Genomic DNA, 15,857 nt, shown 5'->3' on the forward strand with positions numbered 1-15,857 from the left:
AGCCACCAATGGCAAGGAAAAGGAAAGCCAATCTCTCAGTGGCTGGTTTTACTATGTTAGCTTAAGTTGCAAATTGGCTGCAAGTCCTTTGGAAATTAACGTAATCTTATTTTTCGAGATATAGAAGTGGACGTGGAATTTTGGGACAAAGAACCTCACAATGCACCTGACCAACATCAAGGCCCAACTAGAAAGTCATACACATTTTTTAAGGCTAGGAGTTTAAAATAAAGAACCTCTTTGGAAATACATGAGCTAAAAAGATAAATTGTTCAAAGACAGTAAAGAACCACATGATCTTATAAATTAAGACCAGAGTCTACTTCTGTGTTAAAATTTTTATCTGCACTCCAGTGACTCCTTGTCATTTTATCATCTCTTTGGTTAGAACTGTTTTTCCTGCCCTCTATTTTTCAATGATAAACTGGAATTTATTATTGACCACATCTTTTTCCTGCATGCTCTCCTCCAGAGTGAGCTTATCTGCCCTCTTGGCCTTGCATCAATACATCACTAACAAAGCTCAGTCTGTGTGCCATCCTCATGTAGCCTTTGCTACAACTTGCTTTACTTTTAGAAAAATCTGAGTCCTCTCATCTCCCATTTTTCTGAAAATTAAACCAGAAGTAGTTATTTCCAGATGATTCTGCCTGTTTTTCTCTATCACTTTTAGGAACTCATCCCTAAATGGAGACAGGAGTCATACTTCAGGAACCATAAAATTATGCACACATTTCATAAAAATCAGATTGTTTCTGCGTGAATTAGATAGAAAGGATTTTTATATGAAAATAAATAGCTAAATGTATGGGCAGAGGCATTTACTAGCAGAAATGCTTCTAAATCCACAACATTACTTTTGAAAGCTTGCTCTTGGTCATCAGACCTTATTCCTGCCAGTTTGAAAACTGAAATCTGCTACACAGTCTGTAAAATTTACTTTTAAATTAGTTGCATGAATTTTTAAGTATAAAAAAGTATATTAAAACCAAAATAAATATTTAAAATCTTCACAAATTACCAATTACCCCCTTCAATTTTATATCCGAAAACATCAAAATTTAAAATAGCAAGCAAGTGTATGCATGCTTTGTCTTTCAACCCTGTTTAACCAGAGGGTGGGGCTTTGTGTGCACATATACAATACTCAATATAGGAGACGTAGCTGAAATATCTAGTTCTCAAAATTCATCTGGTTTTAGTTACAGAAGTGCAAAAACCAGTTTAGAATCAATAGGAAATGTTCTACTTTATCCCTCTCTAATTTAGAAATGTCGAAGCTGGTTTTACTCAAGCTTTGTAAAAATACAAACAAAAGAAGTTTAGAAAAAAAGAAAAAACCTACACCACCACCACCACTACCACCAAATCACACCCTATACCCAAAAAAACCTCCAAAACAGAACCTCCATTGCTTATAGAGACTGACAAGCTGAAGTCTCAGCCCTGGAGTTATTTTTATGGACAGACAGTAAGTAACTTGGAGAAGAGCTTATAATGGAAGCAAAGCACACAGTAACTAGACAGTAACTACAGCATAACAACAACAGTACTCTGCATTTCAAATGTGTAACCCAAAGCTCCAGGAAATGTGCTTGTAATGTAAAGCAAAAAACCAGTATTGAATTATTTGATTCAGGTACACTGTGCATGCTCTCTGCAGTGTTTGTGCTACGTATTTTCAGAAAAGAGTAAGTCTTTAAAAAAATCCCTACCTACTGGCCATGTTCCATTCAAGTGCTGGATTTTGAGAATTTCTCTCAGTCTCTGTCAAAACCCCTCCTTTTCCATTTTCTTTCTCTGGTTTCAACTGATTCCAATAAGCAGTACCAATGTTGATAGATTGAAGATCTATTTGGTATTGTCTGTCTTCAACTTCTGATCCAGGGTCTCGAAGAATTCCTAGATTAAGTGCTCTCCTGTAATGTCAAAAAAAGGAAAAGAAATCACCACAGGTCACAATCAGACAAACCAGATATTCGTTAAAATCCAAATTAACAAAATGAAGGTACCGATTTTGCCATTTTTGTCTGCACTAAGCATTATTTTAATTTTGAATCTTCAAATTACCCATCTGCCTCTTTCCTATGGAATTCAATGAGAGATCTGCAAATGAACATATTCCTTAATTTAGCTAAATGTGCCAAAGTTGATATGAGATCAATCATCTACTTCATTGCACTTCCAATCAGAATTATACAAGCAGCCTTGTGGGGAAGTAGGACTGATTCATATCTACTGAATGGATACAGGATGTCACATTCAAGTCCTCAAAAAGAACAGCAACATACCAGTCTAACCACGAAGTATAACCAACTGTCCCACTGTTCAAATTCATCAAAGAATAAAAATTAAAAAGAATACTCCAAGATGATGGAAAAACAATTCAGTCCTTTAACCACTGTATTTCAGCACAGAGTTTTTCAAATAAAATTCTACTAACAAGTGAGAAAAAAGCATTTTTGAGTGAACCGCATTCCTTGTGGATTCCTTTAAAGTCTAAGACATTAGATTTTACAAAGTACTTCAGTCTTGAGCTGAGTTTTGGAAACAGTCAGACTCAACTTCAACAAAACATTCAAGAGCTATTAAATGAGTGGGGGCTGCTGAGACCATTCAATTTTACCTGTGACAAGTAACAGAGGATTCTTCTACTGCATTCCTCTTCTGCTAATAGGCACTGGGAAATACTAAAAAAACCTCTTGCCCTTTCTATACTGGGAGCAATACAGCCTTCTGTGCACTGCTCATTTGATATTGTAACAAAAATTCACCATTATATTATCGCTGCTTTTCAAAATAAGGGAGCAAGGGGATCTTAATTCTTTTTCCCTTCAATCTATGATCACAAATTGTAGTCTATTTTTATTGATTTTATAGATCTGCATTGAAGCTTGAGCTTCTTATTTGCATATGACATCCAATCTACTGTTCTATTCAAGGTCTTGGGCCAAGATGATTTAGTATACAGCTGCTGTCTTCACAGAGAAATTAATCATTCTGCAATTTGTGTGAACTTGATGCTAATAATCTAAACATAAATAACTGTTGAAGTAGCACATCCCAAACTGCAAACTCAAGAGTACAGGTATGCGAACTATAGGTAGGCAATCAGTTTCAAAGTGCAATCCCAGCGCTGCCCAAATCCAAATAACACTTGAAACTGCTAATACACTGCCATTGTTACCAATGGAGTATGTTAGCAATTAAGAAAATTAAGTAATTAATCTCATGTACCCACAGAGGCATGTGGATGACAGGAAAGCCATTTTGATCAAGTCATTCCTGGTATGGCAGTGTGATGGCATTGTTCAGTAGTCCCTATAACTTTCTTAAGTGCTCAGTAGAAACACGCTGAAAATCTGTTATGTCAGTCGTGGTATTTCAAAATTAAATGTGGTTTCTTAAAACTTAAGAATGTGTTTGTCAACTTTCCACACAGAGAGGTCTAACCACAACCACTGTGCCTTTTATTATTCTTTCTAAGGCATTATTTCATCAATATGAATGCAGATTTTTTTTTTTAAACCCTACCACAGTAGATTATTGTATGATCCAATGTCTATTTTTATACTTTGTCTAATACAAGTAAATACTGGAATATTTGTTTTGTGAAATATTATTTAAAGCACCAAATTACGTATTTTTGGAAATCTGCTCGCATATATAAAACAGAATATGATACTAATTTTATGTGCATAATGGATTGTTCTCCCCTTTACTTCACAGTAAGCATTTTTCATTCTTTTATGAGCAGCTTGATAACATGCAATAGGCTCACCTAGATATTCCTTAGACTCATTCAGCTAACCATGACCTTGTGAACCAAATTCCTTGAGCACAGTGCATCTGTACACACTAATCTGAAACTCCCCACTGTGACAATGCCTTTCTTACCCTCATAAATTTACTTATTTAAACATGAACCACAACAAAATGACTCTTTGGCAAAAATCTTTAGGTGCAGCAAAATATACAAGGGTATTATTTAAAGAGAAGGTACTCGTGTGTTGTGTTGCTACTATCACATTTGTCTGCTGCATCTTTTACTAATGCACTTTGGGATATTACAGCCTAATATTTTCAGCTTCAATATTTTCATGCTGATATAAAAGTTCATATTTGCATTATCCTACTATTAACAATCTCTTATATATAATACAAAACTCTTCTTCTGATCATTCAGATACACTTTTGAAACCCAAGCATACTGTGTTTCTATAGACAACTCACTTCAAGAAACACATATTTTACACAGACTTGTAAAATACAAGGATTAGTAATTAATGCCTTGATGTTTTGATGAAGCTCATTATGGCTTTCAGAAATTGCATCATGCCAGTTTTATACAAGGATCAAAACATAGCCTTTTCCCAAATAAGTAATATATATACAGGCATTTACATAAGCCCTCATTTCTAGTTTCCCATATCAACAATTTACATACAGTGATTTACATAAGCATTCATTTCTGGTTTTTCCGTATCAACAATTTTTCTAAGTATGCCTCCAATTTATTAGTTTTATACTTCCTAGAAGGATGAAGGTATGGTAAACCACAGCAAACCTGGCCTAATCATAAGTACACGTGCTTTGTATGAACTCTGAACCCTTTAAAATCCTTGCAGCAAATAAATTCCGGAAAACAGAGTAAGCCAAATTCATGACCTCTATCTCCAGTATAAGTGATGTTTTAGCAGCTCAAATGTACTGTAGGGGTTATGATTTTAATTGCTTCCCTCTTCTGAAAACAACTTCACTATCTCCTCTAATCTTTGGACAGGTGGTGCAGAATACAACAGTTGGTCAACAATACAGTAAGACGACAAGCGACCAAAGACAACCATAAGAATGTAACAGGAAACACAGGTTTAAAATTTTTCTTTTTTTAAAATTGATTTTGTGTGGGTCAAGCTTTTTGTATGTTTATTTAAGAAGCAATTCATGTTGAACCAGTTACTACATACTGCTGAATAAGCATAGTTCTGAGACCCATAGTAAAGAAGTTAAATTTATTCACTTACAGCTCATCTGAGACCTACAAAAAGCTAAACAAGCCAGGAAAATAGCTGTTAAAGACTACACATTATGTAATAATTAAGAAATATTTGCAGACTTTACACATAACAGCTAATTTTTATTAGTACTTACTGGATCTCTGTGTGCAGTGATTTCTGCTTCCGGGTATAGAGATAATGAACCTATCTACCCAAATTTTACTTATTAAAGGTTTTGCCTGGCGATAAAAGATACTTCCTATCCTAATTTACAAAGGAAACAGAAAGTAAGCTTGGATAAATATGTAATAACCTATGGCCTATACATATGTGAAAGGACCCTTTCCTCTTCTGCTTAAGCTTGTGAAGTCCCAGGCTAGACATAGTCTCTAAGCCCCTCACCTATGCACAAGATGTGACTGACTACTGTAGAAATCACAGCAGTATTCATCACTGACCTAATGCACCTTCACTGCCTTTTCCCCAATTTGATTCAATAAAGTTTCCTCCTTGACAAAACCACTGAATGTATTTTACCAAACGGAAACTGAAGCAAAGTGTTTCTTAGGGACACAATGGACTCCATCTGGAATGAGATGCTATAGGTGTTAAGAAGAATACTGAACAAAAACGTGGTAAACCAAGAAAATCTATGACAACAACACTGGCCTTTGAGAATGCTGAGCTTCTATAAGCAAAACCTTGGAAAGGTATCAGCTTTTTAAATAAAGACAATTACTCTTTCTTTTTTTTTAACTGTACCAAATAGATGGCATCACAGATACCTACATGTCTTTTTGTCACAGACAAATTAAGACTTGAGCCCGTTGGAGAGAAACAGAACTTCCCCAACATCACACAACAAACAGAGACATGATCTAAGTACTAAAATAAAAAAAATCCTATAGCATGAATTCCCATGATGGAAGTCCTGGATGTGCCTAAACTTGGAGATATTAAATTATTTGTGAAGAAGATGGAAAGAAGAATAAGAAGCAGAAAGAAAAGGAGAGAACAACACCGGGCAAAGGAAGAATCATAGAATCAGGGCACTAAGGCTGAAATGAAAGAAAAGAAGCAGGTAAGAACATTCTAATGTTGCAAGAAGAGAGAAGGAGACATCTTTAGGCAAGAAGAGAAGGTCCTCACAAGATCCTGGGTACATATTCTGCCATACTGAGTGATACACACGTCTTCCAGGACAAGGGTTTGCTTTCCCACCCTGCAATCTGTCCACAGGGAGACTTGTGGTGTAACAAACAGTGTTTTATGGCTGCCAGGGTGTTGGAAACAATTTATTTTAGTCTGGATCAGTAGAGCAGGCCTTCAGATGCCATCAGCAGTAAACTCCAATTCTCACTGTTTCTGCCTCTTTTCCCCAGGAACCATGCCACACATGACTGGCTTTGTTGGCAGCTGCTCCTTCTCCCCTCTCCAGCTCAGCCTCAAAATAACACAACTACTGTGCCATCTCCATAACTGCTGGCAGCACACTCTGGATTTGGTACCAGCAATGTTTTATTAAATGAAAATACAAACTGAGTACAGTTGCTTAATGTTTTTCTGATTAGTAAATGATACCACTGATTACAGGAATCTGTTTAACAATGAAAACTGAATTCTGTTTGATTTGCCCTAGTGTTGTGATCTGCACAGCCAGATATATCAATATTATCTACAGAAAGTAACACATTCCTTTAAGTAAGAATGGTTAAGGTACCTGGGTTCATCTTCATATGTGTAAATATCTCTTGTAAAAAGAAAGCATCAGTGATAGCTCTGTGAGCAAAATAAAAATTACTGACCCTTTCTTAAATTCACATAGTGGACAAATACATAACATCCTAATGCAAAGCAAAAAGTTCTAGATTACAATCTAATGGAGTATGTTTTGTAGTCAGCAACACTCATAAGTTCTAACTTTATACTGTTTTGTAGTGTTTATCATTTTTGTACATAGGCATAAATCAGCTGAGAGATAGATTGCTTGTGTTGAAAAAAAAGGCCAGTAACTGAAACGTATGCAAAATTTTCTTCTGACAAATTGCTTCTTCAAACAATTGCTACAGGGATGAAAAAATATAAGTGTAACAAGTAACTTTCCTCTTTTTCAAGGATAAATTTCTGGATAAATTTCTGACTTCTGTCTCTTGGGCACTGGTCCCTTTTTGCCCTGTACACCTACAGAGATAAGTACCACTGAGAAGAGAGGAATTGGTAAAAGTGTTAAAAAAGCTAAAGCAGAGGCTACAACAACAAATAGCTACAAAGATCATTAGGTAACACAATGAATTCCATGCGGGAACTCAGGTCTTCCAAATTAAAAAAAACCCAAAAAAGATGATTCAATTATGGATAAGCATGCCCTAAAACAGGATCCAATACATGAATGCCAAAGTGCACGGTGAAGAAAAACCAACTGGGTGTATAGAACAAAGCATCTACACTCATTATCATTTAGAATAGGTAACCATATAAAAGAGCACTAAGATTTCAGTTGATTGTTGTTAACGTATCTTTGGATCTTCTCTGTGTCAGTCTGGAATAAGGATGTGTTAGATACATGTTTAGAAAATTTAACCATGAAAAAGTTGTTTGAATTTTGCTATTTGAATTCACTCCAAGTTTCTAGACACTTCAAGCACAGTACAGAATCTACTGCTATGACAATCATGGCTCCTGACAGAGCATGACATTAAGAGAAGGTACTCAGGATCTTCAACAAAGCCATCACAGTACTCTACACACAAATGTTTCCCTTAAAGATGTCCAAGCTAAATATTAAATAGTCACTTTTGAGATATGTAGATGGGATACTTAGAAACACAGAGTTATCTCCTCTCTGCTGCTAGACTTTTCTGGTTGTGCAGCAATAACTCTTCTACAGAAAAGAATTATAGTAATAACCAAACTTTTTCCTAAAATATCCAAATATACTGTTTTCTTTTACTAATATTTTTCAGCACAGCTTTTTCTTGCCAAGCTGAAGCAGACAGGTCTTCCCTTACAATTGCTTTGTAGCTTTTTCTTAAAAATAGACAACACAGAAAAAACCCTTCGTTCTTAAACTAATTGCTCAGAGATGAAAAAACTGTAAAATTAGAATCACATTTCTCTAACTACTGTGTGTTCTCTATTTCACCAGTTTCATCAACTGCAACTACTGAGTCATACATGTATTTATTTAATCCCAAACCATTTTATAAAAGGACTGACATTCATTGAGCTATCATAATGCAAGAGAAAAGAGATTTGGTTTCGAAGACAGAAGAATAAATCTGGTGATGGGAAGTCAATTGTTTGTGCCTATTTTCCACGTGTGGTTGACACCTTCTCAGAAGGAGCAGGAAACGCTGTCTTGGCTAGAATTGAGGTGAGAAGTCTAAAAGGATGCATGGATGTGCAGAAGAGCAGAGTCTGCCAGGCCTCCATATGTTGTACATAAGAACCTCTGGGGCTAGGCAGACCCTTTGCCTGGCCTGCCATGGGACGTGCTTCCCTCTTTGCAAGGCTAGAACATGCCAAAGGAAAATAGGAGAGGCTCTTCTCTCTAAACTTGCTTAGTATATATCTCTAAATGACAAAATCAACCTCTTCAACAGTATACCAATTTATACTGTGGGCATAAAGCCAAAATTATTTTGTCAATGTAACTAATTGCATAGAAAACATTTTGAGAATATTCTGAGAATGCAAAGTTATAAAATATGAATAAAAATAAGTGATTGCAATTTTAAATTTGATATGCTATTTATTTATTCTATTTATGTGATTACTTATATATTTTTATTTTGAAACCCAACAGATACTTAGAGAAAAAAACCCAAACCAACACCCCCTCATGCTCATTAATTACAGTGGTGGTGCCAGGTGGGTGCTACTGTAATTCCATTTGCTATCCATTTAGGAAGACCAGATTTTACTGAACTGGGCCACACACCAAGGTCAGGACTGGTAGCAGTGCACTGACCACACAGAAGCTACTAAACACATGAAAGGAATTACAGTAGATCACACATCAAAAAATTTGGCCTTTGCTTCCTTTCTTAGTCCTATGGGCAAAAAACACTCTACATATGCTGTGAGGTGACCAGACATACCAAAGCAGTGCCTCACTACAAGGGCTGCAGCACAGTAATTGCCTGCAAAGAAGCTGAAGAACTTCTGCAGCGCACTTGTCTTCCAGAGTTGTCTCTGGAACACAGTATCAATGACCCTATGGCCACAAGGTACAGTATTAGTAAACTATGAAGTAATTTTGGTCTCTCTCAAAAAAAGTGTAAGATGAAACAAAGCTGAAGTTTGCAGCTGTGCATTTAGATGTCGTCTGTTTAATTACTTCTATAATCTTATTGTTTAAATTCCTCAGCAAAAATAACAGCATGAGCAAGTCTGAACTTTTAAAAATCAGTTTTTCATTTTTATACTGTTTAATGTTTAGACAGTTTGAGGAATCTCTTTATACTTTTGAAACGTTCACCCAAATTCAGGAAGCACTGTATAAATATACACTTGACAGACTGTATAAATGATAAGTGTGCACAATTCCAGTGGAAGGTCTGTATGATATTTTTGGATGCCAAATGTTCCTTGAAAAAAACCAAGTGGAATATAGTTTCTCTAAGCAGTGGAAGTTTGGAGAGGGGACTAGTAAAATAGGCAAAATACAATATAACTCAAAGACTTTTATGCTTTTGTTTTGTGGTAGAAATAATTTTATCTCAGAACTTAATGCTGCCTGGCAGTCAAAGGATCCTTCTTTCAGATTTTTAAATATTTCGTGGGTACTTGCTTTACCATATGACTAAGATAAATAATCTTGTGATTTCCCCATTGTTTTCAGCCTGAATTTCACTTTGGTTTAACTGATAAATCTAGCTAAGTGGTACAATATCTCTGTTTTTCCAGATGTTCTATAAATTCACCTAGGTGAAGTTTCACTGAACACAGCCTTCATATTTGATGTGTGGAATTTCTCTAAATGGTGCAATACAACCTGGTATAAGGAACAGGCTGGAAGGCAAACTGTCCTCAGTGTGTTTCATAAGTTGATGTGGGACAGGATTTCTTTTTGCTGCTGTGTTAGTATATCAAAATCATACCTGGACATCAATCAAATTGTATCTGAAGCAGAAAAGAACATTACAAACAAATAAATACCAGTTTTTCCTTTACACTAAACAATGTGCATTAATGCATACTTTCAGCATGTCTACTGCAATTGGTAATGCTTATAGCATGGTCAATACAAGAAACTACTCCAAAACATGAATATTTAAATTTCCAAGACAATTCACATTTATCTTTGGCACTGGTTACATTAGTTTCTCAAGATGCCACTTGTATTTTCTTCTTCTTCTTCTTCTAGAATCATCATATTCATAATGGCAAGCTGGAACTATTTCTGAAATACTGTATATGATACTGTAAAATATGTCAATAACACAGTACTAAAAATAACCTTCCTTTAATTTTTCTTCCTGAAGTCCTGGCACTACTTTGTCTATTTCAATATCCCTTGAAAACTCTCCAGATATAAAACCTCACTCCACAGTAATTCTGAAATACATTATCAGTCATGTTAAAGCCAGTATATTTTCTTCCTTAAAACCCCTATAGACTATTGTTAACTGACTACTGGCATCTCCTAAGTCAGTATGAATCTATGCCTAACAAAATTTATTAAAGGGGAGTTTTACTTAATACACATTTGAAGGAGGGCAAAGAGAGAAACAAAAAAGATACAAATCTACTCAAAATATCCCTGTGGACTCACAATACTGACCATGAAGACTACAGGTTCCAGTGTCCCAGTGACTCCATGATGGAGCCCAAATATTTAAATGGTGGTCATTATAAAGAAAACTTAAGAGCTTTATTTTTCTGCCTGGAGCTAAAAAAAATTGCAAAGACACTGCACAGATACAAACACACAAACAAATACACTGCCCATCTGGAAAACAGCAAATTCCATCATCTGTAGTTTGAGTCCAGTTTAGCAAATATAATCAGATACACTCTTATGAGCTGCACTCTTATGAGTGTGAGAAATAAAAATGTAGATTTAAAAAATTAGTTTTAGAAAACAACTTCAAGAACATTTGCAGTTACATAATATATCAGGCATTTTTTTTTACTATGCCAAAAACATGGAAAAATCAACCAATGAAGCTGTCTGAATACAGTGGGTTAAAGAAGATATGCCAGAGAATTGCACTCCTCTGTATTTTTCTTGAATACATATATGCACATATTTATACACTTCCAACCTTAAAAAGTTTTGAATTTGCTTTGCAACTGGATTTGCTCATCTACAAGTTTCTTCCTGTTTCTTGAAAAACTGTCACATACAATGATTAAATAATACTGTTCACAATGAGTAAATAATACTATTGGATAGTTAAAAAATAATTTTGGTTATCAGAAAGAGTTCAAACCTCCTCTGTTCCTATCCTGCAAGTACAGGGCATATCTATTTAGAGATACTCTTATGTCCTATTTGTACCACCTCCACACCCATTTACTTTTTAGTGCTCAAGAACACACAATACCAAGCCAGAAAACTGGAGTAGCTGTGATTTATGCCAACCATTTACAGTGAAACAGAGATGCCTGATACTATCTCTGTATTTTATTACTCTCAACATGCACTTGTGTTAGCCATTAACATACCAGCGCTGGCCATTGCCTTCTCACAGAAAAAACCAAAACCCTAGCAACAAAAATATCAGTGGGCATGAAAAATGTTTTGAGAGCCTGAAGAATGGTACATTTATCTTTGCGTCCAACAACTAATAAAGCCCATAAGATTACAAACCAACCCTTAAAAAGAAGTGACGGAATTTTTTGTTCTTAAGTAAAAAAATAACAAAAAGAAAAAAAAAGAAAAAAAAAAACCTCCTGAAATGCAAAACAAACCCACTGTATGTGGCTTTTTAATTTCTTTTTTCTTCTTTTTTCTTTATTGCAGCATAACAAGGTTTAATAGCACAGCAAGACCTTAAACGTAACAAACATTAAGCATGACTTTTGACCATACTTAAGGTGGCTGAGCTAAGTGAAACTCTATTGGAAAAGTCAGTTCAGAGCTAGGAACCATGCTCACTTAAACAGTAAAATTTGAGTTGCTCAGGATAACAGTAACATGGATTTAATTTTGCCATGGGACCTCGGAAGAGTATCCCATAGAGAAATATGCTAAAATAACATGTTACTATTCTGTATATTTCTGATAATCCTTTTTGTTAAATAACTGAAAACCAAAGCTGAAATACTTACAAGCATTAAATGAAAGACACTGGCAAACAGTTTTGCAAAAGAAAGAAATCTTCTATCCAAAATGTAGTTTAAGAACTGTGGTATGAATTTGTCATAGATAAAACCCTGTGAGGGACATCAGAGAACCCACAAGTATTTAGGGAATGAACCACAATCTGTATACAGAAGTTAACAAATGTTTCTCTACAAACGGGATATGCTTTTCTCAGTAACAGAAGCACACAACTTGCATTATAGTTACCTTGAGATCCTGCTAGAATTAAAAATGCTACAAAGAAAAGAAATCTGCTTTATATGCTATTGAAAAATACTTTTCAACAAAAAGCATTTGTTGAAACCAGAGCTGATGGAAATTATATTTTACTCACAGTTAAGAAGAAAACTGTACAGAATAAAGAGTTTTAAAAGCTCTTAGAATAAATTATTTACTGTAGCCAAGACTTTAGATGTTAGTTTTCAGTATATAAGACAGAAAAGCAACCTTGATATATGAATTCAATCCTATATTTTAAGAATCAGTGAAGTAGAGTCTGGGAAGAAACTGTAAGGAGTCTGTGTAAAGCAAAGGAACATTAATTCATACAGAGGAACCACTCCAGCTCTTAAGGGGGCATTAATTTCTAAGAACCGGCTAATTATTTTCTCCCATGTTAACAAAAACCCAAACACCTCCCCTCATTCCCCCCTGTATTTTAAAGTAACAAGCACAATATAAAGCTACTTGTTCAGGAAAAACAAAGATTAAAGGGATGTAACTTGAAGAAATGTAAAACATTCAATAATATTGCTTTATCACATAAAACATGAAACACAAAACACTATAAAAAATAACTCCATCTTTTGGATTACCTTTTATTTCCCAGTTTTATCTGAAAACGTTTTCATTGCATTAAAGTTGCTGAGTACATAAACTGTGAAAGGTATTCTGGGATTTTTAAGCGGTATTTAATGTGTTTTTTCTTTGTGTCTGCACCCTTTCTTGTTTAGGTTTTTAAACCATTACAGTCTATTTAGTAATGTTAATGCTGAATCTGAGAAAAATTCTTAGTACATAGCATCAAATTCTGTGCTGTTTCAAAAGCCCAAATCATGATGGCAGATGAAGCTGATCCAAGCCCAAGCTGATAACCCACACCTTTTTGCCAGGGCTAATCCTTGTGTGCCTACACAATGAATAGGCTCAGGATAATAACCTTACTGAAAACAATTGCCTGATGGCCCCATCATTTTTTTTATTTCTTTCAGGTCCCTCAGCATGTTCCTTATATGCAAGTTTAAATCGCAACACCATGAAGAAATAGATCTTAAAAGAGTTCAAATTTGCATTTGTAATTTAAATGGGCACAAAACTCATTGCCCAGTGACCATGGATAAAGTAATGTTAAAAAACTGACAGGACATTCACCCTGCTCTGGGCAGCCCCAAAGAAGCCCAGGGCCACACTTTACTCCTTCAGTCCTTTCACTGGGCATGGCTGGTCTGCACATCACTTGCTTGGATGGGAGGGTGAGACCTCTCTACTCAAAGAACTCTTCAAATATCTGACATGTTTTCTCACCCCTGTGGTAAAACAAGAATTGCTTTAGGGAGGAATTAATAGTTTGGAAAATATTTCCAAATGGGAGAAAAGGCTGTTATTACAGTTAAGGGAAGCAAATAGTTACAGGCTTGATCTCAATGAAGGAGGTAGATTTCAGTGTTGGTTAAAGAGAAAGAGATATGAGATCTCTGAAGAGTTCAGTCAAAATATGCAAACATAAAGGGAAAAAAAACAGAAAGAAATTATGCTTCCTAGGGAGAAAATAAGAATAACTGCAATAAGCTTAGGTCTTAAGAAAAAAAACCACATAACAAGTACTTAGAATCTTAGGACTAGGAAATATCAAGGCAAGAAGTTAGGAAAATGAGCATTCTCATATCTAGAATACAATAAAAAGTTTTAAAGGATTAGAACTAGCCAAAAAACCAAACAATTTCTTTTATTTTATTTTGATTGGCCTTCGTCACAGCAGAACTGGAGTTTTTTGGGGGAAAAAAGAGAACAGGAAAAAAACATGTTAAACAGCATCTCAAACTAGCACAAATGAAAGAAATCCTAATCTGTCCTCCACTCAGTCACCCTAAACATATTACGGATTTCAAAACCGAGGTTGTATGGATTTCACACGGCAAGCTCTGTATATACCACACAGAACATACTAATTAATTGGGTTAAAACATTATTTGAGACAGCAAGAAGTATGAGAAGACCAAGGAAAGTCTAAGTCCAGCCTGCTGTGTTTCTCTAACTTAACCTTGAACTTTGCAGAAGGTACGGTAGTTAGGATCACACACAGCTGAGAAATCTTTTTATAGAACTAAGGAGAGCACATGAGCAGAGCAAAGACAGCAATGCCCTTGTGGAAGTTTTACTTTAAAACTGCTATTTACTTCTGACCTTAAGCTTAATGATGGCATCATATTAAATGAAAGAAATGGAGTACATGCTACAGTAAATCATAAAAAGTACATAGACTTTATAGACTCCATTTTGAAGAGATGCATCCTTGATGCCTGGCTCTTAAGTCCACAACTAAACTGTCCAACCTGAGACATTCCTGAACACACAATCCAGTTCAAAGAGAGCCTGGAAACCCATTCCCACTCCCAATTTAGTTCTAAATCCCACAGGATGCAGCTAGTGACAAGAACCCAGTTATGCAAACACCTCAGCCAAGGCAGAAGCAGAAAGGAAGAGCATTGCAGATAAAGTGTATATTAAGTCCTCAAAACAAAGTTGAAAGTAACAATAAATCATTGAGGAAGGTCACTGGTATTTTATATCAAAATTTTTTAATATATGCACTGTTTAAGAATTACTAGACTTCAAAAATGTCTTTATCAATTCTATGTATTTCAACTTTGATCTGTTTAAATAAATTAGTTATTCCTTTGAATTAATACTAATTGATACATATTTGTTTTTCTTTTCCCTCTAACATATTTAGTAAGGTTTCCAGAAATGCAGTCCTGATTAACAACAAATGGATGCTTAAATGACATAATGCCACTGCTCTTTGACAGGAATGTTTCTATGAAGTAGATTTCAACTTCCTTTCTCTGAGGAACTGCACAAAGAAATTAAAACTTATTGTATGAATCAAGTTTCGTGCTACTAAGTTAAAGAAAAAATATAAAGTAGATATGTATATGGAGAACACAGTGATTAAATTTATAAATTAAGGATAAAAGTAAAGTTGTAAAAATTATTTTCTTATGAAAATATTACATTATAAGGAAATGTATTTCGGAAAATTAGTTATGTTGAAGATTCCTGTAAAACTCACAAGGAAATTTCAAGTAAAAACAAGTTTCAAGGTCAAAGCTGAACATTTTAAAAGCCAAATTCCAAATATAAATTTAGCTTTGAATAGCTTTTGGTATTAGATAATTAGCAAACCACATTTCTCAAACTAAATGGGCAGTTCCAGCTGTTATTTTACAATTAGTTTCCACTGAGAGTTTTAAATTAATAACTGCTGCAATAGCCTTAAACATGCCAATGCTAATTAGGAATGGTGTTTGCATGTAATGCTATCCATA

General features: G+C 35.1%; 1 protein-coding gene across 1 annotated transcript in view; it reads right to left on the bottom strand.

The window, feature by feature from the left end:
* VPS13B (vacuolar protein sorting 13 homolog B) overlaps positions 1–15,857 on the bottom strand; it is a 430,474-nt gene that overhangs the window by 149,757 nt on the left and 264,860 nt on the right. Inside the window, 1 exon segment of the mRNA XM_084211579.1 lies at positions 1,716–1,919. Within this exon segment, the coding sequence (XP_084067705.1) occupies positions 1,716–1,919 (204 nt within the window).

The sequence above is a fragment of the Fringilla coelebs genome (assembly GCF_963513975.1).
Source record: "Fringilla coelebs genome assembly, chromosome: 1".
Classification (NCBI taxonomy): Eukaryota; Metazoa; Chordata; class Aves; order Passeriformes; family Fringillidae; genus Fringilla; species Fringilla coelebs.